Here is a 27,938-nt window from a genome sequence, read left to right on the forward strand (position 1 = left end):
ACCCATACACTATCATAGAGTTTTTTATTTTAAATAAAAGTTATAGATTTAAGACAGCCATGAAAAACCTATTCATTACAATAATAATTTAAATTAAAATATAACACTAGAAGTATAGGTCAAAGTTAACCGTTAAAAATTAATTATCAAAAAAAGTGATCATACACATGTTCATAACAAAATTAAAATAAGAAAATGACCAAGCATTTTTGAAAAGGTAAAAGTGTAAATTTAGTCATAAACTAGTTTTTGAGAGTTACTAGATATTCAATACTATGAAGTAGTGTAAAGAAATACATGAACTAAAAAAACCATAGCATCTACCATCTAATACCTTTCCATCCATGTGAGAAAACATCCATTAGTTGATCAACTACTTGACACACCGCATGTAACTCTTTGACTCTAATCCTCCATCACTGTCCTCATCTACTTATTCATCCTCATCCTCCTTGGCTTTTCAAGGTGGGACTGGAAAAACTATCTTCCCTCATAACTCTGCTAACATTTAGGTCATCAAGTATGAATATGATAAGCTGTTCAAGATCAACCTTCATGGCTAAGAGAGGTTGCTACTGCTGCTCCAAGCAACCATAACACTAGTGAGATTGAGCATGCTTGAGGGCAACCATTAAAGCATTGGAAATGGGAGGTTCCATCTTAGCTTTGAGCATCAAGCAAAGAAGAAAGACGAGTGTAGACAATTCATAAAGAATGAACGACACCATTTCCCATTTTCCAAGTAGAGATTGTCATTGCTGGAGAAGGGAGAAGGAGGAGTTGTTGAACTGAAGGCCATTTCCTGTTTGACACACAAACAACAAAGTGGTTTATAAATTTATAGATAGAGATTCAATGTGAATTTATACTTTAAGAGTTTTTTCTCCATTTTGTTGCTTGCTCTAATGATGGCCCTATCGACGATGACCTTGAAAGATGGAGAATAGACTTAGAAGATGGAGGAGAAAGAAATGAAAGCCATTGCCAAAAAAAAGAAAGGATGAGTGATTTCTCAATGTTCTACCCAAAAGGCATACACATACAGATATATATATATATATATATATATCAAAAAGATTTGAGAATGAAAGTACTTACTCAATTACTTAGTCACTCAAAAGCATCCATTGGAGTAGCTATTGAAGGAGGACATTGAAGAAAGTGACAAAAGTGGAGATTTAGATGAAAGGAGATGAGGAGGGTCATGTAATGGATGCAAGCCTCACAAAAAAAATAAACAAACATTTACTCAACGGATGGAAAAGTGTCGAATGCTACAATTTTTTTAGTTCATATATATTTTTTCCACTACTTCATAATATAGAATATTCAATGATCCCTGAAAAATAGTCAATGATTAAATTTTTCACATTTACCTTTTTTTGAAATTGGGGGGAGGGAAAGGGGTGTTGGAACTGGACCAAAACGAGAAAAATGAGCATGAAGGCCCAAAATGTAATGTAGGCCCATAAAAATAAAGGCTTTGCTTTGCTTTTCTTTTTTTTGGGCCAAGAAGTAAAGTCTTTGACTTGTCAATCATTTACCAAAAAGTTTAGAAGTGTTTGTGTGATTTCACATTTCTCAGCGCCTTGCAAAATTGGGTACTTCGCCGTTTGAAGTTGGCTGTTCAGTCATCCTCATACACCCAACTGCTTCGATGGAACACGTTCCTGTACAGAAGTCCTTTGAATTTAGACCTCTGATTGCTTTTCATTCCCTAGTTTAAAAGTTGCCTATTCTAGAGAAACAATACTTGTTGCAAAATGAATATAATTAAAAACAATTAAAGAAAGAGAAGAATGGGTAAGGAAAAAAATTTTAAAAAAATGAATTTAGTTGTGCCTTTATATCTGCTAGTATAGCAGCTGATTTGTTAGACTCTACAAAATTCCAAATTACATGGACCAGATTTTATTTTTTACATAAAAGTATTACAATCATTATTTTATAATAATTTTCCACCAATTACTTTTCAGATGATTGATTATTAAGTATTTAAAATAAAAAAAAATAAATTTTGGACTATTCAAATATCTGGATATGTTGACATAACAACACCAGCAGAGTGGCGCTGCTGATAACCCTGGTCCAACTTAAGAGTGCAAAAGATTCCAACTAAAATCCATATCCAATAAACAAACACTGTTTAAAATGACACTTAGTGACCCAAATTTACTGAAATAAGATCCAGGAGTGTGGGTTCCGGAGTCTGAAATTAGAATGTGAAAAATATAATATATTTTTAATTTTTTAATAAGTAATTAATGAATTTTTTCAAAATACACTTAATAAATAAGTCACTCAATCATTCAACTATAAATAAAAACCTTATTAAATAAGGACAAATATAAAAATATGATATCCATTTAAAAACAATTAACTAACTTATTTAAGAGTTTAGTTTGATTAAAAATACTTTATATTTTTTAATCGATAGAATATATGAAAATACATACTCGTTTGGTTCTATTTATATAACAGAAAGAAAAGATTAATTTTAGTCATGTTTATAGGGCACTTCAACTATTTTTTATTTTCTTTGGCCAAAAAAATTATTTTTTATTTTCATCTTTACCTTTATTCCCTTATCAAATGTTAGGAAAAATATTAAAAATTATTATTTTTGTTCTTATCAGGAGGTAAATGTGAAAATTTAAAAAGATAGAGTTAATGAAAGGTTAAGGTTTTTTTAATTTCAATTAAACATGCTAAAAGTGAATTATAAATAGAATTAAAGAGAATATATAGACACTACACCTGTCTTAAATATGAGACAAAATTAGCAAATTTTGCACTTATTAAAAACTATCGGTTATAACCTTGAAATTGTAGAAGGATTTGTAACTTTTAAATTTTACCCGGCTATATAATTAATGACAATAATAAATTATAATTTAAAAAGTAAAATGAGAATAAATAAATAAATAAGAGGAAAAATTTAATTATTCTAAATTTGGTTTTTATTTAAAACGAAAAAAACTTTCGAACTTCATGACGTTTCAAGAAGCAGGGGGAAGATAGTGATCCGTCATCGTGGGCACTGGAATGCCGGTTTCAAAAGAAAGAAAAGGGGCTTTTGCATGATATTCCGTGTAAGTTGGAGTGGTCAATGTCTAAGAACGTGAAGGCGGAGAAAAGGTCAACAAAGCCGAAGCTGTGAGCTGTCTATTTGCTCTCCCATTCAACCTTCGTTTGAAACCCCATGTGCCCTCACACTTGCTTTTCCAATGCCCAATCATTTTTTTCGCTTCTAATCTTCATAATTTAACTTCATATCTGCATACGACTCCTGCTATTGGTTCCATTGCACATCTTGGCAGTTTGAAACTTTTGGCTTCAATAACCACAGGGTGATGTCCTGTTTAAAATGGTGAAATTTTAAGCGTATTTTCTTTTATTTATGTGACAGAAGTTTAGGTAAATTTAATCTTACTAACTTACCAAGGTCAAGGCTCACCTTTTTTTTTTTTTGGGTAGAGGAAGAGGGCCAAAGGTTTAAGGAAAAAAAGCACGCCTTTAAATTCTACTTCATCCATTAAAAAATATAAAATATTTTATAAAAATTAAATATTAAAAAATATAAAATATTTTTATTATGTTAGGATCTATTTGGTTGGAGGACCCTCCCCTCCTCTTCCGTCACCTCCCTTTCCCTCCATTCCCTCCCCTCTCTCCCCCCTCACTTCTACTCCCCTTGAATCAAATAAAATCTTAAAGTGTAATCATTGTCTTTTTAAAAAAAAATATGCTTATTAAATAAATTATTTTATATTTATTTTAAGGTAAAAATCTTATTAAATAAGAGTAAATATGAAAAGATAGAGTTGGTTTGAAGACAAGTAACTACTTTATTGAGGGGTAAAATTTGGTTAAAAATGACTTATATTTTTCAATTACTTGTAATTACAAAAACACAAGTAATTCAAAAATGTAAGTATAAGAGTGCACGTTGTTTACAAAGACACTTATAGATCATCAAATAATAAGTTCCTCGCATTATCTATAGGATTTAAATTAAAAAAATTTACATATTATAAGTCAAATTCTTATTCATTGGATCAAATGTTATTGACATTCGTTCTAGGTTTAACTTTAGTTTCTTATGATACATCTTCTCAATATGATCTTCTTAATTTAATTATTTACGCTTGAATGTTCTTTATCTTAACAATGATTCTTTCTCAGCAAGTGTTTTTCAGTTCAATTAAAAAATTTGTTGATGGTAAATCTTATTTTATGAGAAAATGAATCGAGAAACATTCCTCCAAGATTTTGTTTTCTTGCACTAGACCGCCCAGTATCTTGAGTATCATAGGTTCATTGCCCGCTCCAGACTAAATATAGACCCTCGTATTGGAGATCTTAGGGTGATTATGGATACCGATGGAATGACCTCTTTGAGGTCACTTTAATTATTCTGTTTGTCACTCTCTAGGGTTCAAACCTTCACCCTAAATAATGTCAATATTAGTCATTGCCAACTTTATCAAATGCTCGTTGGTTCCTCCAGGATATTTTAAATTCAAGAGACTATTTTATGAGTTACTTGTGCTGCTCCATCAATTTGTGTGGTCCATTTTTTAGGAAGCTCGTTTCAATTCTGACTTGTTTTGCCCCTTTCACACACGCCCTTTTATTTCTTTTGAGAGGTCAATTTATGATAGACGGTGAGTGCAACAAAAAAAGGATTTCTAAATAATGGAGATTAAAACTTGATGTTATGTGTTTTTCTTACAATATTCAGTACTTAAACACTACTCTTTGATATGATGTCAATATAAAATCAAATCATTTATTATTTATTCTACATATAAGAAACCTTTTAAAATATTAAAAAAATGCATACTTAGCTTTTTCAAATTATGCATTTTCACGAAAGGTTAAATATTCCCCAACAGTTATGCATCTATGTGATATGTAAAACACTGTGCCATGATGTCTAATGATATGTAAAAGAAAATCTAAATAATAATTAAGTTTGCATAAAAAGCTGTCTGTGAATGCTGTAACTGATGTGTAGTTCTATATGAATGTTCTACTTCATATGATCAATATTCTCTATTTTTATTTTATTTTTTGAAAAAAGCACTGCATATAACAACTAAGAAGTAAAAACTACCCCAATAGATAAGTTCCCGTCTTGCACCGCCGCCGCCAACCTCTATTCGCCGTCATGAATGCCCACTACCAACAGTTACAGGCGACCGCCGCTGCTAACGTCGTCATTAACTGCCATGTGTTGTCTATACCATCATCACTCTTTTATTGTTGCCATCAATTCTTCAAGGGAGTTAGGGGGGGTGGCTGTTGGGATAACTAATCCTTCACATTAGTCCGCATGCATATATGCATGTGTCTTTGTTTTTCATAAGAAAATATTAAGTTAGGAGTAAGATTTTAATACCAAAACTATTTTTTTTTTGTTTTTTAAATTTAGAATGATTTTTAAATCAATATGATCAAATATTTTTTATTTTTTATTTTATTTTTAAAATTAATTTTTGAAAAAAAATTGAAAATAAAAATAGTAATCAAATTAAACAAACCCCTAGTATCCCTCAAGGATATAAGGAAAAGTATATAATATATTAAAATAGAGGGGCTTGTTTTTTACCTGCACCTAAACAAACCCCAACAACTATATTATTTTGTGAGTACTGCATTAAAACAGTTTTTTATTTGGAAAAAAAAAAAACAAGAAGAAGAAGTAGCGTGGATTGGCTCGAGCAGTAATTGTCAAAGTTTTATTTCTGGCCGGTGAATCTCGAAATGATTGGTCTTATGAGGATGGTGAATCCGTTCAAAGTTAAAACAACAAATGATGATTATTTAATAAAAAGTTAAAGGATAAATTGATCTCTATATTATAACCTTATAAATATTTGAGATTTTTTAATCTTTAAAAATAATACAATGTTATATCTACCGTTAATAAAGGTAAATTTTAACTGATAGTTGACATAAAAATAACTTCAAATGTTACAGAAAAATACTAATAAAATTATAAAAAAATAAAAAATTACAGATAATGATATAAAAAAAGTTTCTTGATATTTTTTTATAATTTTTAAGGTTCTTTTTTATAATTTCATGATTAATTAATAATTTCATTTAATTTTTATTAGTAATAAATAGTATATTATATTATTTTTAAAAATATTTTATTAAAAGTGAGTTTACAAGTGTTGCTTGATTTGTAATTTAGGGACGAGATTGCCATTTAACGGAGGAGTGAAGCGGCGACTTTTAAAGTCTTGGTTATTGCAAAGTGAAATGCGTGATAATTAGCATGATCTATTGATGTTCAAGGAATTAAAAAAAAAAGTTGGGTTGTCACAACACAGAATTAAGAATATATTCTATCTGATCTTATTTACAAAATAAAAAAAAATTAATTTTATTTATAAGTCATGTCATTAAATTTTTATCATAAATTTTTTTTACTGTCTATTAAAAGTTGAAGAGAGAAAATATATTATTAAAGTATGTATATTTAATAGGAGTAAAATTAAAAATTTATTAAATTTTAAGATATAATTAATAAATTTTAAAATTTTTCTTAATATAAATAAAATATGTTAAAAATAATTTATAAATAAAATATATTAAAAATAATTTATAAATAAAATTAATGATGGGCATCTACCTCCACACTAAAATTAATGTCAGACTACACTTATTCATATCCAATGCATTTTCGGGGGGTTGGGGGGGGGGGGGGTTCAATTATATGTGGAGAGAGAGGCCAGAGTGGATTCGATTTCTCCCTGTGGGCCCTCCGTAAGAGAAATACAAATTGATGCATTCACACGTGACTATACATACATTACTTGATTTTACACCTATGAATCTGACTGTTGTTGTCCATGTACGCATGTGGTATGGATTCGTGTCACCATCTCGATTGACAACGCATGTGTCATTGACACGTATGACGTATGATTAGGATGTTCATCATCTCATTCACTCCCCTGTTTGTTTCCATGCCCATTTTTTTTATTCACATCCCACGTCTTTCTCACACTTCTAATTCTAAGCCATTCTGTTCTTGTTTTCTTCAAAGGGCGAAAGATAAACTACACATCTCCTAAAGGTATTAATAATAATTAAACAACTTGAAATTATTGAAATTTTGCTAAAAAGATAAATTATTGAAATGTTAGTTTTTATTTATAATTTATAATAAATAATTATTAAAATAACTAATGGAATGTGATTCATAATTCAAATAATGTTACTCTTGAATTAATGGAAAGTCAATGGTAAATGAATAGATAATTTTATGAATTTATATTTAATCACTTATGAGCTTATGAATTTAAACACAATCATTTATAAATTTTAGGAAAATGTGAATATGTAAAAATTTAATTGTGAATGAATAGATAGTTTTATAAAATTATACATCCCTGGTGGCTTGGGAATAATATGTTATGAATTTAAGAAATGCTACTTTTAATATGTGAAATGTCAATTATGAGTGAACATAAACAGTCTTAACTGTAAATATTCGATAAATTAGGGATTCTCTCATATTTTTTAGTATCCATTCAAAACTGACTTTCCATAAATTATAAATAACTTTTGACTAAAGTACACATTTAATTATTTAACTTTATAGTGTTTTATTTTAATTCCTTAACTTTATAAAGTATTTTTTTAGTCCTTTAACTCTAAGACTGTTAGTTTATTGAACTTTCAAAAATCGACAAAACATTCTCAAATGTTAATATATTAAGTTTATTTTTTTAAATAATAATGATTGACATAAAAAATAATCATTTGAAACTAAAGATGTTAGAATTAAAAGACTAAAAATATACTTTGCAAACTTAAATAATCAAATTGAAATCTTATATAAAATTAAAGAACTAAAAGTATACTTCACCTATAACTTTTCAAAAATCACAAATAATTTAAGGTGTGTTTAGTTTAAAAGGAGGGGAGAGATTTTAATAGAGGAGACGGAAAGGGAGGGATGAAGGGCGGGAGTTTTAATAAACCTTTGTTTGATTTAGAAGGGAGGGTAGGAGAATAACAAATTAACAATTTTATTCCTATCTATAAGCTCCTACTTACTATTAAGCCGCTAACATTTATCACTAATCCCACATCTTAATATGATCACATCATACTTCTTAACATTCGACAAACATAATCATAAATTCATCTTTTATTCAACTAACTAATCATGGGGGCTCATACTCAAAGAGTTATTTCCTTCGTTAAAAAATATAGTGCATTTTTAACCGAATCGCACCTTCAAAAAATGTGGTTACTTGTTTTCAAAATAACCTTATCTTTTCAGACTTTATCCCTGTTTAATAATGTGTTTATTTAGGCTAAAATCGAAACCCCACCTACAGAGGGCTATAACCTAAGTGGGCTGAATAATTAAAAAGTCAAGCCCAATAAGCAATCTAAACAAAAGGGTCAGTCTAGATTCCAAGAGAATAACTTAGTCAAATAAGCACGGATCTTTGAATCCTTTAAGTCTGGAGCCATTACTTAGACCATTGGTAGACATGACCATTATTCATGAGTATCTTGGAGACACAGGCTGGCCGTTAGATAATGGAACGCGTTTGTGGGTTGATCGTGCCATGAATTTGGTAGACTATGCATAGTGAATCCCTGATATTTTGCAAGTATGTTTCAAATTCCAAAGGAGCAACTACCGCGACTTAATCATTATAAAAGGAGGATAAAATTGCAAAGAAAAATGACACCTACCCAAATCCTGAATTTTTCACATATGTAGTTCTTAGATTCATCATGTAGCTTTTACGCATGGGTTTAATTTCATTTTCAATCTTGTAAACTTTAACGCTTTGTAATCCTTTAGTATTAACCAAACACTTATTATTTTACCTTTGTGTGTTTTTTACATTTAGGTAAATTGTGGTAAGAGAGGGGAATTCTTTGTTATCAAGCGAGACTCAACGTCTGTGACACACCTGTTAATTTACAATGAACAGTGTTTTACCCTAAAATAAATATAAAATGATATATATTTAATAAGGACACTTTTGAAAAAAGGTAATGATTATACTTTGAAAAATTAAAATTGCCTTACATCTTTTAACATTCAATATCTAAAAAAATACTTTAAATTTTTAAACAGATGGAGTAGTCAATTTAATCCATCAAAAACATATACTCACAATGAATATGGACCGACAGTCCTAGTTGGCAATATATAAATGTACGTAATATAAATCATCTACACATATACATAAAGGCATTACAATCAATTACTGATTATATGCCTTTGATTTTTTTTCCTTTACATGTACAAAGCGTCACATGTAAAAATATTAACAACGAGAAGTGAGATAAATATCTTAATAGCCAATAAATTTTTAACTTCTAACATATATTCAAATAGCATTTAAGGTTGTGTAAGCATAACATTCTTACCCCCTAAACCACAAAAGGACATATAATACCACATATTCACATATAATACCACATATTCACATAAATATGCATACATGATATCTACCACCTTATAACCTCCTTATTCCTTCTAACTGAGTCCATGATTTATAAAGTAATAGAATTGAATCTATATATCTTGACTCGCCCCAATCTTTCCAATATTTAAGTGGTAACCTGGCTGTAACACCCTCAAATTTACAAACCGATTTTTCGCAAATTATTAATTCAACAAATCATTTTTTTTTCATTGAACCCTTATCATGGTAGAAAAATTTCTACCATGATACATCCAAGACAATATACCACGGGTCTTAAAATATCTCAAAAAGCAATTAGAACTATGAGGGACAGACATAATCCTCATAGCATGTTATTCAAATTAAGTCATGAATCAAAAGGGACAGACATAATCCTCTTGGACATATAAATGCATTTAATAAAAAGGATTAGAGTTTACATGCTCCATAGACAAGATATGTCCTAAGTTGGCACAAGATACATTGTATAATCCAAAATAAGAGGCAACGTAAAAGATGGTGTCTCATAAACCATAATTACACCTCTGGTGCTTTCTCGGCCGGATTCGCTCTGTAAAAATATTAACCACGGGGAATGAGACTTAAAAGTCCTAGTAACCAAAAATTAATATGTAATGATGCATGCGGATGTAACTAATCATGCGATTGCTAAGTGGGCACACAAAACATTTAATCGAACAATACTTTCAAACAAACCGAACAAGTATTTAATTTGCATGACTACACCTTATATCCTCCTTTCGCCATGCTCGGACGCCAAATCACCCGGCCAAAGGTGAGTTGGACCAAGCGACACGCCACTCATTGGGTCCAATGAGGGCTTACCACGTGGTAATAATTAACCGAACAGAAATTCCCATTAACACCATACATTAAAATACCCTGACAAGTCATGCATCATTCAAATATCCAAACAGGAATATTTCCGAACAATAATATCTCATCATGATAAATAAAAATAAATTTTTGACCCACTTGGCAATAATTTCAAACAAGTATATACAGTATTTATTTTCAACAATTCATAATTTTTCCAAACAACAAAACAACACATAACCATTCACAAACACACCCATCACAACACATTAATAATGGTTACCTTGTGTCTTGAATAACAAGTTCCCCTTCACAACTCCTCTTTCACCACTATCTTTGTCAACACAATCTACATAGTTATTTCATAATACTATGTATTAATTTTACATTAAAATACATAACTCTAATTTAAAGAGTTAGAAAGTCTTAGATCTATAATCCATATTAACACTAATTTAAGATTTATGCCTCATTTAACTTCTCAAATTCTTTTCTAAAATTCTCGTACCCTAATAAACTATTTTTAAGCCTCAAATTACTTCTAGTATCACAATTTCATCTTTCTATATTCTAAAAATTCGCCCAAAAATAAATTAAAAATTTTAAAATTATCCTGAAGCCTCAAATCACCTTTCTATAACCTCAAAAATACCTATTCATACTTAAATAAATATTTAATAATCAGAGGTTCATCCCTACATCTCAGATTCCACATAAATTCGACCATATAGATCTAGATTTTAACTCAAAAATTCTTAAACATGAGTTTCAACCTCAAGAAAGTATTCTATAATATTTATTATATCTTTAAGAGTTTTAACCTATATTTTTAATCCATCATATCATCAGATTAAATATCCTATAGAAAAAAATTCTAATCAGAATATTTACTCTATCCTATAAAATAATCATATCACTAGAAAGCTAATATTATTTAGAAAATAACTATAAAATTAATTTTATAATTAAATAAATTTTTAAATGCTAATCTAAACAGGAAAGTTAGAACATACCTGAAGAAAAAGAAAATAATCCCCCCTTGCGAGAAAAACGCCGAGCAATGTGAGAGGAAGAGAGAAAAATAATATAAAAATGAGATTGTGGTCCTAAAATTATATTAAAAAAAACTATAGGTTCGAATTTAATTATTCAAACCTTTGGGCCAAAAGTTGCAATTTCCTCTAAATTACATCTTAGCCTCTCATGCTTCCTAATGCACACACCCCCTCCTTTTTATACATGAAGGCACCTCTTCTCTTCCCTCATCTAACCAATGTGGGACTTAGAAATAACAACCTTCCACCCCCCTTTTTTTTTGTTCCTTCTACCTTCTCTTTTTTTTAACACACAATAAAAAATTATTTATGTATTATATCTTAACTAAATATTGTGGTTTTAAATTTAAATTTTTAAATTCATAATTAAATACCGAACCATAATATTATTTCTAAATAATCTCAAATAATATAAATTCCTATTATTATCATTTTTTCCTCAAAACCTAAATTCCACAATTTTTTTATTATATAAACATCAGGATGTTACACTGGCCAAAAGTCATTACTCTCCAAACTTGGACCATTGACTCTCTCGCCTATAAAGTGTCATATAATTCTCAATGCACATACCCACTCCTAAAGTGAGTATCATTGGGTCATATAATTATCAGTGGGGGTGAGTATCATCGCTAAGTTAAAACTATATCAAACTACTATCAGAGTCGATGCCACAGCTAAACAACTCTAAGCACTACCTAGATATTGTCCGTGTCATGTGGACTTAAATATACTCTCCTAAATCACATGGTGAATTCCCACCCATCTATATCATACATGTATATCACATTTATGATTATTCTAGTCTCATATTCTCAATATTTTTACCACATATGCAAATCACATATTTCTCAATAATTCATGATTTCATAATAACAACAATTCATGATTCAAGAATAATTCATGATTCCACAATAATTTATAATTACATAATAATTAATGATTTCATAATAATTCATAATATATTACATTCAATACTCCAAGTCATCACTCAAGCTTGCAACACATAAATTACATGTGTGTACTATTTCTGGGCTTTATGCATATGCGAAAATAGTTTTCTCTCTGTTTTTCTCTTCAATGGCTATAGCTTAATTTTGGGTATATTATTTTTCTCATGACCTAATTTGAACCCTCTCTTCTCTACTTAGTAAAACTCATAATGGACTTTAATATTCGGCTTTTCTTCACATAAAAAAGTTACCCAAAATCATTAGCATCAATTTTCCTCAAAACATAATTTAATTATTAATTTTTTTAAATTAAATTTTAAAATATTTTTAAATAAAAATAGGATATCACGTTATCAAGTTTAACTTGATTTTTATTTTTCACTTTGAAAAAATTGTTATATTATAATTTACTAAGTTTTTATTTTAAGAATATGAACTTATATTAATAAAAAAAATTGAAGAACAAATACATTAATATTATATTTTATTAGTGAGTCTAATGAAAAATATTAAAATTTTATACATAAAAAAATTATATATTAATTTTTGTAAGGTGATAAAATTTATTTTATTATAAGAAAGAGAGAAAGAAAGATAATACATAATCTTTCAACATCAAATATAGTTTAGGATTTTTAAAATAAATGTTTAAATTAATTTTAGTTATTTTCTCCTCTCCTCCCCCCTTTAATTTTTTAACCAAACAAGGGACTTTTCTTCTCTTCTTTTATCAGACACTAACCAAATAAGAGAAGGGGAGTAGCTCCCCTCCCCTCTCATTCAAAAACTTCCAATCAAATATACCTTAATTCACAAGCAACAATGTATATTATATATTAAAAAAATATAATTTTAAGTTTTTATATTTTGCTCGCGTGGGGCGGGGGTTACATCTCTTGAACATTGCATGGAGCTTGATGCGTGGGATGACAGATTTTAGGAATAGTACGTTTTTTTTTTTTGACATATTTAATCAGGATGTATGCGTACCAATCAAACCTCTTGGGTGGTAGTTCTAAGTTTGAATGGGTGCCATTTGATCTTGAACCACGTTAATTAGTCCAAGTAATTTCCTTAAATTTTGAGCTTTAACAAGAATTTTATTGAAGAATCTCATCCCAAGAGTTATACTAATCCTAAAAATTAGAAGTTAAAATCTATCACATATTGAAAATAAGATGTCATTGTGAAATATAAAAACAAAGCCCATATTTTGAAAGTCTCAACTAAAAAAAAACACTCTAATTTCTAAATCATTAAGATATTTGACAACCACTCGAACCATTTTCAATACAAGTAATAAGAATAAAAGATTTAATACTTTTGTAAAAAGTTTGACAAAACTTCCTCTAAAATAATAGCCTCCTGAAATTTCCACTCTAGCATTTTTGGGTATAAAATAGCATCAACAGGGAGATTTTCTCCTTCTATCAGACAAATCATGCATAATATACATATGAAAGTCCTAACTATAACTTACATGGAGTGCTTGGAATAAGATATACAAAATATGAATTTATAATTTAAATTCTTATATCAAGGCTAGTTAATAACTTCTTCACTTCAAGTTGCAAGATAGCCACTCAATCGTCAACTGGAGGCATAACATCATTTATAATGTCTAAGATCAAAAATAGTTTACCAGTGAGTAACATTTCAATGGTAAAATTTGAAATAATAAGAATGAACATATTCAAGTAGTTATAAATAAATTAAAGAGGAAATCTCTCAATGTGCTAGAATAACCAAACTTGGGGTTTTGAAGATTTTAGAAAACCTCAGAAATACTGATCCATCAAATTTACATTAACAAAGCAACCTTGTCATTTGATCTTGAGAAATCAATAGTTTCAATAAATAATAATAGAAACATTTACTAAATAAAATCAATGAGGTATAAATCTCACAAATTAATTAAAAACAAAAAATTTGAGTGCTTTACAGAATAGATAATAAAGATGAACACATTATCTATGAGGGTAAATAACTCACGCCACAAAGACAAACATGCACACACAGTCTATGTGGGTAAGTAATTAAACATAGTCAAAACCATGAAAATAAATGTAGACATATAGTCCATTAGGATAATACTAACTAAACGAAGCTTATATCATGAAGACAAATGTAAACACACAGTCCATGACAACCATTTGCCTTTGGCTGAGTTCACCTATAACAGCAGTTTTTACTCCAGCATTCAAATATTCTATATAAGGCACTTTATAGGAGGAAGTATCGATTGCCTTTGTGTTGGACTGAATTGGGTGAGAGTATCATTTTAGGTTCAAACATTATGGATGTGACTATGTAGAAGATTGAGCTAATATGGTAGAAACTATTGACCATTCAAAGTAGATAGAAGAATTATGCAAATAGATAGTGAAGGCCATTATAGTTTCAAGTGGATTAATAAGCATCATAGACCTTAAGTTATTACGTGAATAACATTTTGAATTCTAAACTCTTGAAATGTGTAAAACCTCTCATCAACTTCTAAATTTCAAGCATTTTAAATTTGACAATTAAGTTGGAGAAAACTACCATTTTTTTAAGGGCCAAGATGATATCACATTAACGTATGAATGTGCCCTACAACTATAAAAGTAATAGCCATTTTTTTCAATTTAACGGTGAGGTTTTAAGTATTTGAAATTTAGAAGTTTAAGAGTTTTTTGTTCATTTCAAACATTTATAATTTAGGATGTTATTTACATAAAGTTTAGGATTTAGAATGTTTATTGACACTTTTATAATTAGTTTATATTATTTTAATGTTTTGTTAAAATCCGTGTTAATTTTAAATTTGTCACTAGGTTAGGTCTTTAAAGGGATCGTGTCATTATTCATATTCATATTCATATTTTGAAAAAAAAAAGTAAAAAAGGCTATAAAGAAACTGACAAAACTAAGGGCCATTGAGAACAAGCTTGGACATATTAGCAATAAGCCAATAACTAGATCGATATTTTGACGGACTAAGACACTTACAAAACGAATCAACACTCCATCCTCTTTCATAACTAAGAAATTTTCAAAGCGAACTTATTCGTCTCAAATGCTCCATCTAGTCTACAATACAGGATATAATTTTTTACCGCCAATGTTAATTTAAAATGTAGGATATTTTATAAAAAGTCAATAACACTAAATTCTTCTTTTCTGTAAAATATCTTTTTTAATTGCTCATATACATTCTCCTATTAAAGTCAATCCTATTCAAAGTATGATTGTATATTAAATATAAACATATTTTTCAACATGTATTTAAATCTTGATTCACCATGTCTTGAAGGATTAGTTCCTTTCACTAGAATTAGGCCCTGTTGGCTAAATGTCTTTATTAATTATATTGTAGGGAGAGATTGTATAGGAAAGAAATTGAAGGTAAATAAAGTAGATTAATTTTAATTGGATGATACTTTTAAAAAATAATGATAACTTTATCATTTTAAAAATTCAAACCACATTTAATTAGGATTGCCCAAGTGGTTTGATAGCCTCAATTAACTTGATCTTGCTAGAGCTAGTTGGGTTGGGCTCCTTAGAGGTATCGGGATTGGAATGAAGCTCGGCCTAACCCAGCCCATGCACACCATTTGTATATTTTAGATTGATAATTTAAGAAAACACTCGCTCAATGATATGAATTATAGACTTTTTTTGCATCATATTTTACCATTCATTTATTAGACACGTTATAGTACTAGTATTAAGGTTGAAATGAAGTAGTAAACTATAGAAGATCATTTTAGCAAGGTTGAAATCTGATAAATTGAAATATTAAAATATCAAATTGAATTTCATTTGCAAGAAGTCAAAGCAGTGAATCCCAATTTTTTATTTTTTTATTTGGAAGGAAGGAAGGAAAAGGAGAAGAAAAAAGACAATGTATCCTGGCAATAATTTGTCCCCCCCTTAGCTGATTCGAGCGTTGATTGGGAGAATCAACGGGCAATGATTCACAGAAAGAGGGGATTTCAATTTGTGACTTCATTTTCTTGGGGTATCTGCCACCCAAAAAGTTAAAACAGAGTATTAAAAAGGCCTATCGCAGCAATTTTCAGATCCCAACTCATCTACAGTAGCAGGGAGAAGGACAAGGAGATGAACGAGAGAGAGAGAGAGAGAGAGATTGAGGAGATTGCAAGAGTCAACCGAACCTTTTTGGATCCTTATATTTGAAAGGCTTCGAAGACTCCACATGTTCCATTTTATCTTTACCTTTTTCCCTCCTTTCTCACTCTCTCTCTTCTCTTCTCTCTTCTGTCCTTTCTCTGTCTAAATCTACGGACGTTTCATTTTTCTATCGTTTTTTTTTTCCTCTGCTTTCTTTTTTATCCTCCTGAAACCTTACCATAGTCAAGCATGCATCAAAAGAAAGCGATGACGCTCTCCGATGACTAGGGTTCCTGTTTTTTCATATCAATCCTTACCCTCCCTACAGCGCGGGCTAGAGAAGGATCGACTTCCCTTGTTTCTCTTTTCGAATATAAAAAACAAAAGGACTTTTCTTAGAGGCGAGACATTGGGCTTTATCCTTTTGTCTCCTCCTATATCTCTCCCTGTCTTTTAATATTAACTATTTTTATAGGCTTGGAGGTTCGCTGTTGTTGGCCCTCTTGAGTGTATATATTTACGAGGCAGATTTGGAGGAGAGCCAGTTCACATTTTGGTTTGAAAATTTCCGAGCTGGAAGCTAATCGTGGAACAAAGCACTGCAATTGCAGCTTACTTGGGAATCTGTGCGTAATTTTGTGTTGAAGAAGAATAAGCATCGAGCTGGTGGAAGAAGAATCAAAGAAGCTTTTTCTTGGATGAGTTTTGTGGGTTTTCCGGATAATCCCTCCTACAGCAGCAACGATTCGTCTAGAATGCCCTCCGGTGCAATCTCACAGCCTCGACTTCTCACTTCCACTCCCACTGCTAAAGCCATGTTCAACTCTCCAGGCCTCTCACTTGCCCTTGTGAGATCTTCTCCTTCGGCTTTTTTGCCTGAGTGTTTTTCACTCATCTCTTGACATTTTTGGCTGTGTATATATTTTTTCAGCAAACGGGTATAGATGGGCCAAGGGATGGAAATAGGATGTCTGAGAATTACGAGATGAATGTTAATGGGAGAAGAAGCAGAGAAGAAGAGCAAGAAAGCAGATCTGGAAGTGATAACGTGGAAGTTGCTTCCGGCGATGATCAGGATGCCTCCGATCACCCTCCCAGGAAAAAGCGCTATCACCGACACACCCCTCAACAGATACAAGAACTTGAATCGTATAGTTTATTTTATTCTTTTTCCTCCAGAAATAAATTTTATTCTCGTCTTTGATAAAGCTTCTATTTTTGTTCCATTTTGGGGTTAGTTTGTTCAAGGAGTGTCCTCATCCAGACGAGAAGCAGAGATTGGAACTGAGCAAGAGGCTTTGTTTGGAGACAAGGCAGGTGAAATTCTGGTTCCAGAATAGAAGAACTCAGATGAAGGTACCGTTAGTTTTTCAAGTCCTTTGTTTGATATGGATTTTGCTTGGGACTATGTTGGATTTTTGAAATTTCTCTGGATATTGTCTCAGACCCAATTGGAACGCCATGAGAATACACTGCTCAGGCAAGAGAATGACAAGCTTAGGGCGGAGAACATGTCCATCAGGGACGCCATGAGGAACCCCATTTGCTCAAACTGTGGGGGTCCAGCTATAATAGGAGAAATTTCACTCGAGGAACATCACCTTCGGGTTGAAAACGCCCGGTTAAAGGATGAATTAGACCGGGTATGTGCCCTCGCCGGCAAGTTCCTCGGCCGCCCAGTTTCGTCATATCCCAACTCAATGGCCCCTCCGTTGGCAAACTCAAGTTTGGAGCTAGGAGTTGGAAGCAATGGCTTTGGTGGTATAAGCACTGTGCCTGCAACACTGCCCATGGGGCCTGACCTGGGCATTGGTATTTCTAGCCCTTTAGCCATGGGAGCTCCTCCTCATCCTCCTCCAGGGAGGCCGGCCAGCGCCGGGCTGACCGGGCTCGATAGATCAATAGAGAGGTCTATGTTTCTCGAGCTTGCTTTGGCTGCCATGGATGAATTGGTGAAGATGGCTCAGACTGATGAGCCTCTATGGATCAGGAGTTTGGAAGGTGGGAGAGAAATCCTCAGCCTCGACGAGTACTCAAGGACTTTCACTCCTTGCATTGGCTTAAAACCTAATGGCTTCGCGTCTGAAGCCTCGAGGGAGACTGGAATGGTCATCATAAACAGCTTGGCCCTTGTTGAAACTTTAATGGACTCGGTAATTGTACTATTCAGTCTCTCATTCACTTTTCACCCTTGTCAAAGGCTACATTCTTAATTTCCTTGAAGGGTTTTAACTAATCTTATTGATGTAGAAGCTCGAATCTTAATTTCTCAAACTGGTTTGCCGTATCCTGTGACAGAATCGTTGGGCAGAAATGTTTCCTTGCATGATTGCAAGAACTTCCACCACTGAAGTGATATCTAGTGGAATAAATGGAACCAGAAACGGTGCTCTCCAACTAGTGAGTCACGCCTAGATTTAAGCTTCCACTACTTGAATTAGCTCTACCCTATGCAGTCCATGTCTTTTTGAGTGGCTGGTTTATAAATACTTTGTATATGGCCCGCAGATGCATGCGGAGCTGCAAGTTCTATCGCCATTGGTACCGGTTCGGGAGGTGAATTTCCTGCGGTTCTGCAAGCAGCACGCGGATGGAGTGTGGGCTGTTGTGGACGTATCCATCGATGGTGTCCGGGAAACTTCTGGTGCACCACCTTTTGTGAGCTGTAGGAGGCTTCCTTCTGGCTGTGTAGTTCAAGACATGCCTAATGGTTACTCCAAGGTAATTGCCAAACTTCTGGTCGCTTTGGTTTTGTTTTGTCGTTCTAGACAGTAAAAATGACATTGCTTTGTCCTTATTTTTATTTTAACCGTGCCTGTACCTGCTTCCACTTGCTTTGATAACTCCATGTTTTCCCAACAAGTACTTGCTTGTCTTCTTGGTAAATTAACACTTCGGCATTGATTGTGTCTTTTAGGCATAGAGAATGGAAACGGTATAAAATAACAAAATGAATTAACGTGTTTTGAGTTTGTTATTTGCGCAGTTTAGTTTAAATACTTGCTATTTTCAAACATCAAAACTTAACAGATTGAATACTTCACAGTTCAAATTGTTAGTTTACCCTCAAATTACAACATGGACTTCTATTTTTTTATTTTTGGCGATGTTAATTATGCTTCGATAGTAATATTTATTTTTGTTACTTTTGGAAAGTGAAATATAATATTATTGTTGTCTTTAAATTTATCTTTATTATATTTGTTTTCTTAAAACAAGTAGTATAGTCGAGGATATCTGTGTGAGGAAAAATAGAACAAGACAAAAATCATGGGGGGTTTAGCTTTTCCAAGCTATATTGAAGAAAGAGCACATGGATTTAAGCGACCCACCTACTGGAGTGCCTACTCATTATATAACCCCTTTGTCAGTGTTAATTCCCAATTCAAACGGCATAGTATATAATATATAATGCTCCTCTAAGTCCCAAAGAATCTCCAACTAAGATACGATGCTTCTCCTTCTCTTGTTCCCAAACCTAACTTGAACACTTTCAACACCTGCATTTCGATCCATGGCAGGCTTTCCCATTATTATATTCGCGGAAGCCTCCATGACTTGAATTTCTGGACCTAGAAACACATTACTTGAATGTACCCTTTCTGTGAGCAAATTGCCTTGCAATCTTGAGAAGCTACTTCTTGGAGGGAATAAACAATGCATTTGATGTTTCTATTCCACTTTGATGCTGTCTCGGCAATCTGCCCGCAAGGATTATTCAATTCACTGTGCGTATATTATATTGTGGTCAAAACACAGGACTGTCCAATTTGTTTGTTTCTGATACTAGAATCTGCCATGAGTTACACCTCACTGCTATTATACCAAATCTCGATGGTTTCTCTCTTCCCGCTGCTCCTTGCTCCTCCAAATCCTGCTTCACTTTTTCCTGTTGCGGTATTTTTAGGTACTCTCATGGAGTCCATCAGATACTTAGAGATTTATATTTTATCCTTTTTTTCGTGTGGTCTTCGTTGTCTGTTAATTTCAAAAATAGATAGATGTATCATGCCAATATTGTGCTTCTTTGCTCCTCTCGAAATAGTAACATGATATTTTTTTTGGATAACACTCATAATTTCTTTTATTTTCTTTCTTTCTTGAAATTGATCAAATATGGAGATTTCTGTGAATGTACGAGTGAGAAAAGGCAATAAAGGATTTCTTTTGGGAAACGTGCAACTTGCATGTAGTTTGATATGCCCATCTTTGTTAGAGTTTTTTTTTTTAATTAAAAAAAAGTGGAAGAGATCCAATCTCCTGGTGTGGCCATGGGTGGTGGTCATTTTGTGTTCTTGTGCACTTCCATTAATGAATTTTCTATATTAATCTAATTGGTTATAACCTATAGAATAGGAGCATAAATAATTTTTACATATCAATGGCATATAAGTTGGAGTATATAAAATGAATGGGATTGATTCAGAACATTGGTAAATTTGGGGAGTCCGAGTTTGAAACATTTGGAATGGTGGGATGTTGCATGCAAACGCAGGTGACATGGGTGGAGCATGCAGAGTACGATGAAAGCCAGGTTCACCAGCTGTATAGACCCTTGTTAAGTTCAGGCTTGGGTTTTGGCGCGCAACGCTGGATCGCCACCCTCCATCGTCAATGCGAATGCCTCGCCGTTTTGATGTCCTCATCAGTTCCTTCGCGAGACCATTCTGGTAACACGCCCCGCTGTACTTCCCTTCATTCCTTCACTGTTAAATATGTGGATGAGGGTGATTTCCGATTTGGTTTTGGTGTGGCAGCCATTACTGCCGGCGGGCGACGGAGCATGCTGAAGCTGGCCCAGCGCATGACTACCAACTTTTGCGCCGGCGTCTGTGCCTCGACGGTGCACAAGTGGAACAAGCTCAACGCCGGCAACGTTGGCGAGGATGTCCGGGTCATGACCCGCAAGAGTGTCGACGACCCGGGGGAACCGCCGGGGATAGTGCTGAGTGCTGCCACGTCGGTGTGGCTGCCGGTGTCGCCGCAGCGACTGTTCGATTTCCTCCGCGACGAACGGCTCCGGAGCGAGTGGGACATACTGTCGAATGGTGGGCCCATGCAGGAGATGGCCCACATTGCCAAGGGCGGCCAGGACCACGGCAACTGCGTCTCCCTCCTTCGAGCCAGTGTATGAACACTGAAATCCCCCCTCTCTCTCTCTCTGATTTAAATGACAAAAATGCCCCTAATCAGGTCAAAGTGGCATTATCATCGTGTAGTGCAGTGGTTAGAAAAGAGAGGTGAAATTGGGCAATGAACCAATTTGGAAGTATCTTTGAGGACAGTCTTGTGGCAGCAGGAGATGAGACAGGGTTTGGGTAAAAAATAAGTTTTAAGTAATGAAAACTTGAAAGCCTTTGTGTGATGTGTTGAGAAATTTATTAATATTAGAATTTTTAATTTTGAATTATTAACAACTAAGCAAATGAAAACTCTGATGAGAAGTCAAAATAGATAGGACGGTTGTACCTTTTCTTCTGGGCTTCTGAGTTCTGCGCCAGCTTTATAGAAAACGAGATGAAAACAGAAGCAGTGGGACCCGGCATTTGACTATGTAAATTTCTAATTTTGTTATTGTTTTATTCTGTGCAACTTTCAGGCTATGAATTCGAGCCAGAGCAGCATGCTAATATTGCAGGAGACCTGCATCGACGCGGCTGGGGCGCTGGTGGTGTACGCGCCGGTGGATATTCCGGCGATGCACCTGGTCATGAACGGCGGCGATTCAGCTTACGTGGCACTACTTCCCTCAGGGTTTGTGATCGTGCCGGACGGCTCAGGGTCTCGAGGGTCCCAAACGTCGGTCAGCAACGGCGGCAGGGAAAGGGGGTCGCTCCTGACGGTGGCGTTCCAGATATTGGTGAATAGCCTGCCGACGGCGAAGCTGACGGTAGAGTCGGTGGAGACGGTGAACAACCTCATCTCTTGTACGGTGCAGAAGATAAAGGCAGCGCTTCCATGCGAAAGCTGAGTCACGTGAAACGTAAACTGCAAGTTTTTTCCTCTCAAAATATAAATTTTTAATTTAGTGGCAGAGAAAAGGCGTGGGATGGTGTTGGAAAGATGAATAGAGGCGCGTGGGAAAGACACGAGGAGGGGAAGGGTGTTGAGTCAAGAACGAACCGCGCGGGAAGGGGCTGACGCAGTGTGAGGGCGAGGCAAGGATGGTGGTTCGGGTGTTGACTCGGAAAGATCCAATGTATGCTCCACTTTCCCAATCAAAATGTTTAAAATAAAATTGAAAATGGAGATTATGTTATGATTTTGGTTTGATGGTTGCACTGACTTCGTTTCACGGTCAGGGAAGAGGGCTTCTTGTCTCTGTTGTGGATGTAACGCAGGGGTAGATTCTGTTGTAAATATTTTTTGACAATAAAAAGAAAAGAGTTTTGACCATGGATGCTTGCACTTGAATGTGTAATCCCCTATAATTTCTGGGCAAAAAAAGAAATAATAAAAAACCCTTATAATTTTATTTTTATTTTATTTAGATGAGACATTTTATAGTTTCATCCAAGGTTTGTTGTCAGTTTAATCTTTTTTAAGTGTTTTCAGTTTTTAAACTTTAATAAAATTTGATGACGTTTGTTACTGAAGTTTTCACAGATTCAATGTTTTCAGTGTTTGAGGTTGTTGAAAGGGTTGAAGATAATTAAAAAAGCATAGAGATAAAAGCAAGATGTCGTGAAATGATGGAATTCAAGGTCAGGGTCAGGTTGGTTTTTTTAAGTTTGATTATATGTTAAGGCTTTATTTTTAATAGCTTGATCCTGACTTTTAAGGTTGAAGGATTGGCCTTTAATCCTAATTATTTTTTAATTTTTTAATTTAAAAATTTTAAAAAATATATTTAAAATTTTAATAAAGTTATTATACATCATATTAAATTTAAGAAAATAAAATAAAATCAATTCACACAATAAAAATTTAAAATTTGATAGAAAAAATAACATTTTAAAATCAACTCCGATATCAATTACACGTTGTTAGCATTATTAGCTAAATTTTAATAATTTTCATCATCATCAACATTAATATGATTTGATCCTTCTTCTTGTGGATTCTCATTTATGGCAAATATAGTAAGCTTTTCATATTTTCTTTCTTCGTCCTCATTATTTGCAATAAGTAATAAATTAAAATTACAATTTCTAAGTATTTAAAGAATGAAAAATGTTTAAAGTAAGTAAATAATAATGTGTGTGTCTACCGTCTGGATTAAAGAATAAGTGTTGAACTCGAGTGATATGATATCTTCTTTTTATTTTTTTTAATATTATTTTTTTAAAAAATATATTAAAGTTTAAAAGGGCTTACCTTTTTATTTTTAAACAGGGTTAATTTTTTTTAAGTTTGAGTTATCTTTTCAAAAATTAAAATAGCAACCTCACTCTCAATTTTTTTCAGATTTAAAAAGATCGAGCCCATAATTGACTGCTCTACAGGAGATGATGTTAGAATTTCATAATGGAATGGGAAAGTGGGGGTTTGATAGAGGTGATTGATGGAGGCGCGGACAGGGAAGCGTGAAGGATGGGGCATGGTAGGATGTGCGGAAACTGTTGGGATCATTTAATGCAAGCGCAAGAGACAGAGAGAATGCACTAATGCCTCGACGTTGAAAATAGACTAGAGAAACAAATAATTTGGGATCGCATTTGCTGAGCGCCGTGCTCATCATCCCTATAGATGATCTGGGCCTTTCATTTTTTTTTCAAATGATATCTGTCATTAATTTAAACTTAATTTTAAAATATTTTTATATTAAATTTATTAAAATAAAAATTATGAAAATATAATATTAAATATGAATCGTCCAGAGTTTATTTAAATGATCAATTAATTAAAATTATAAAATTTTTAATATTAAATTAGACATTTTAAATTATATCTTTACTGTTCAAAATAAATCTGAATAGTTAATTTATAAAAATTATTAAAAAATAATTTTAAGTTGAGTCATTTAGATTAAATCTATATTAACCAAATTGGTGATAAATAAATTTTTATTAAATATTTTTTATATTTTTTACATAATTTTTATTTTAATAAATATAAAACAAAAGTAAAAAGTTTAAATTTGGACAATCTAAATCTTATTAGGAGTGATGAGTATTGTAATATTTGTCCTCTAATAACAGTTCATATTTAATATTATAATTTTTTATTATTTTAATATATTTTAATTTTATAAATATAATATTAAAATATTTTAAAAAATAATTTTAAATCAATGGTAAAAATCATTTGAAGAGAAATAAATGATTCAAATCTCCTCATGCCGGTGATGAGCGCGCGGTGCTCACCAGAATTGATGAGCATGCAATGCGTTTCCAAATAATTTGTTTATAATTTCCAAACATCTTTTGGCAAAAAAATAATGATAATAAGACATTCTTAAAAGTAATTTAATATTTTAAAATATAAGATATTTTAATAAAAGAGTTAAGCTGCAAACTCGGGTTTGTTATATTTTAAAACCTAACCTGAAACACGGGGCTTTGGCTCCAGCTTCTGCCCCATCCTTCACCTGATGAATCACATGTTTCCACCCTTCATCACCCTACAAGTACTCGCTCTCTTGTCTTTGTGCGTCGCATTTATGTTTGTCCATCAAACTTCACTCACTTTCCTTTCGCAATCTCGCGTTGCCATGCCATGAATAAACAAATACATCATTCATTGAAAAATATAAAATATTTTTAATTAAATTCTATCCTCAATAAAAGACTTTAATACTTTTAAGCTAACTTTATTTTTTTTAATTTATCTTTATTAAATATTTTATAATGAATGTAAAATTATTATCAATAAGAATACTATTGAAAAAGAGATAATGATTATATTTTAAAAAATAAAACATATTTTATATTTTTTAATTTGGGGATTATCCTCTATTGCCTGTTTCACGTGTCAGCCTCCTTCCCTTTCATTTAATTCCTGCCGTCTATATTTTTCTTTGTTTTCCCCACTTTTCTGAATATTGTTGTAGGCAGCTTATCCCCTTTTTTTTCGCTGTGAGCGCAGAGGGAGAGGAATCGGTCCGAAAGAGAGCCAAGTATTGAAACTAACGGACTTACTAACTTTTAACTAATAACAAGGGGTCAGATTGCCACAAATATAACAATTTAGTGGTTGAAATGCATCGAATGCAAGTTTTGGATCCAAACTTGCTCCTGCGATTATAGCTTTCGTGCAACTCTATATTATCATTTAAATTTCTTTTTTAAAAAAATGCTCTTGGTGGAGTCATTAACAGCATAAGTAAATGAATGGCCAACTGAGAAAGGTGCGTTACTTACCTTATTAACTCCCCTCGATTCTTCATGCCTCTTAAATTTTGCGGAACAGAAAATAAGAGTGGAACTATTAAGAGCCAAATAATATGGGTTGGGCCTACGAGCGACTTGCCAACTAGTCTCTTACAAACAGGATAGAGGGATAATATTAATAAGCATGCAATTATGTTACAAATTTGTCCAGAATTTCATTGTTCTTGTAATCTAATTATATCTAACTCTGATCCAAGTTACTGCCCCGGTTACTTTGTATGAGAAACGACCCTATTTTCTCTCCGTTGCTTTCTACAAGAAGCAACCCTATTTTCTCAATACCAAAGAAAATAGGGTCATTCTTCTTCCAAAGTAATACTCTTATCTAGAAAAATTGATTAAGTTGGCTCCTTTATCATATCTGTCTATTTTCATTTAGTCATTTAATTTTGACAGGTCAAATTTAAGCATTGTCAAGTTTAATAAAAAATAATGTTAATTTTCAAAGACAATTTTTTGCATTTACATTATTTAAACAAGGTCATAACTGTAAAATTATAATAAATAAATTAGAACAAAAATTACAACTCTAAAAATTCTCTCATAGTTAAAAAGGAATAGAGGGAGTAGTTAGATTCAAATGTTGTAGAATGAACTTGGGAGCAAGTGAAAATAGAAGCAATACAGGAAGCTTTGAGAGATAAGGAGTAGATCGTATTTTTGTGGACAATCTTCTTGATCCAATTGAGCTTCCCTACCATGTTTGTACTGGTCACTTACACTACTGCAGCTAAGGACTTGATTCGCCCTCTTAATGCTGCTCCTTGATTTTTGTAGAGCTTTTATTAAGTTTTTGATGGTTTTGTTGTTGGCCTTTTTGTCTTTTGAGGGCTAGTCCCTATTTGTGAATGTTGATTCTTTTGAGTGAAATTCACTTTTTACTTAAAAAAAGTAAAATTAATATATAAATCTATCTCCAAAAACAATACATGTATAGTATAAGTGGTTCATGAGTTTGATACTGCAGTTGGGAGAATGACTTGATGAAATGACAGTACAATACATATTATTTAGAGAGAATTATATTTAAGAACTATTCAAATAAATTATTCACAAATAAAGGTTAATAATAAGTCTCATTTAGAAAAAAAAGTATCATTTTTATTTTAATAATAATTTATTTTGTATTGATTTTTGTTTGTGAATAATTTTTTTAAGTGATTCTTGAATGTGATTCTCCTTGTTATTTATAGCCACCGTATCAAAAACCCTATCTCCATCGTAGGATCAAGGATCAAGCCAACAGATTAAATAAATTTTAGATAAGGAAGAAATGACAGTATTATTTCTGTGCAGGCTTGCAGCGGATGATGATGGAAACCCGACAGTGGAGTCTTAATTTCAAAGACACTTGGGCCTTGGCGGACTACTTGTTGCACAGGTAGGATTGAAATTCCAGATAATGCTAGTGCATATTTCAGGTTCAGATTCAAGTTCCCGAGATGAACAAGATGTTGACGGTGAAAACTGTGCCGTTTTTTCGGAAACATTAGAAGCTGATAATTCCTAACTCAGAAAGTGACTCTTGCTTCGAGTTCAATCCAGCCTAACGCCACGTTCCATCTCTGCTTGACAATCACAGTTGATAATAATAACACTAAATAGATTTTCAGGGATGTCAACAGTAGTTTTCATGAATCTCCAGGTTAATTGCCTCTTCTGGCCCAATATTTCGAGATTCTTTTATATAGGATGTCCCATTCATTCCTGCATCATGTTTGCAATCTATCATTGAATTTTCACCTTCAAAATTCACCTCTCGTCCTGAATGGCCTCCACAGTTGGCAATTTTCTTGTTCTGGGGCCCTCTTCCTCGCAAGGTTTCAAGATTTGATTTTTGGACGTTACACTGCTCACGATTTGATTGTTGGTGGATCAACAGTCACACTCAATCCACTCCTTGCCTTGCTTATGCATCTAAGATTGCACAGATTGGCAAGTGGAAGTGCAAGTCGAATTAATGGAAAGCTTTCAACCGAAATTTTAGTTTAATTTCGATTGGAAGAACTGCATTTAATGTGTGGTGTCTGGTAATACAGAAACCATGATTATTTTTTCCTCTCTGTTTTGTTAAAGGGTTGCTTCATATTCATTTCCATGAAGTATAATTGTTGCGGGTGGGTCATGGGAGGACAGAAAAATGGCCACGAGCTCAAGGGCCCACTTTTGAATTTGCCACACAAC

General features: G+C 32.8%; 1 protein-coding gene across 1 annotated transcript; it reads left to right on the plus strand.

The window, feature by feature from the left end:
* Window positions 1–16,476: 16,476 nt before the first annotated feature.
* Window positions 16,477–22,818, plus strand: LOC129291019 (homeobox-leucine zipper protein ANTHOCYANINLESS 2-like). The gene is made up of 9 exons (XM_054928109.1): window positions 16,477–17,270; window positions 17,354–17,571; window positions 17,661–17,778; window positions 17,868–18,575; window positions 18,721–18,822; window positions 18,931–19,143; window positions 20,918–21,092; window positions 21,180–21,550; window positions 22,022–22,818. The coding sequence occupies exons 1-9, from the start codon at window positions 17,121–17,123 to the stop codon at window positions 22,391–22,393; spliced, it is 2,427 nt and encodes an 808-aa protein (XP_054784084.1). The 5' UTR covers window positions 16,477–17,120; the 3' UTR covers window positions 22,394–22,818.
* The last annotated feature ends 5,120 nt before the right edge of the window (window positions 22,819–27,938 follow it).

This window comes from Prosopis cineraria, unplaced genomic scaffold, assembly GCF_029017545.1.
Source record: "Prosopis cineraria cultivar Desert tree isolate PC_DT_omini unplaced genomic scaffold, ASM2901754v1 PC13, whole genome shotgun sequence".
Lineage (NCBI taxonomy): Eukaryota > Viridiplantae > Streptophyta > Magnoliopsida > Fabales > Fabaceae > Prosopis > Prosopis cineraria.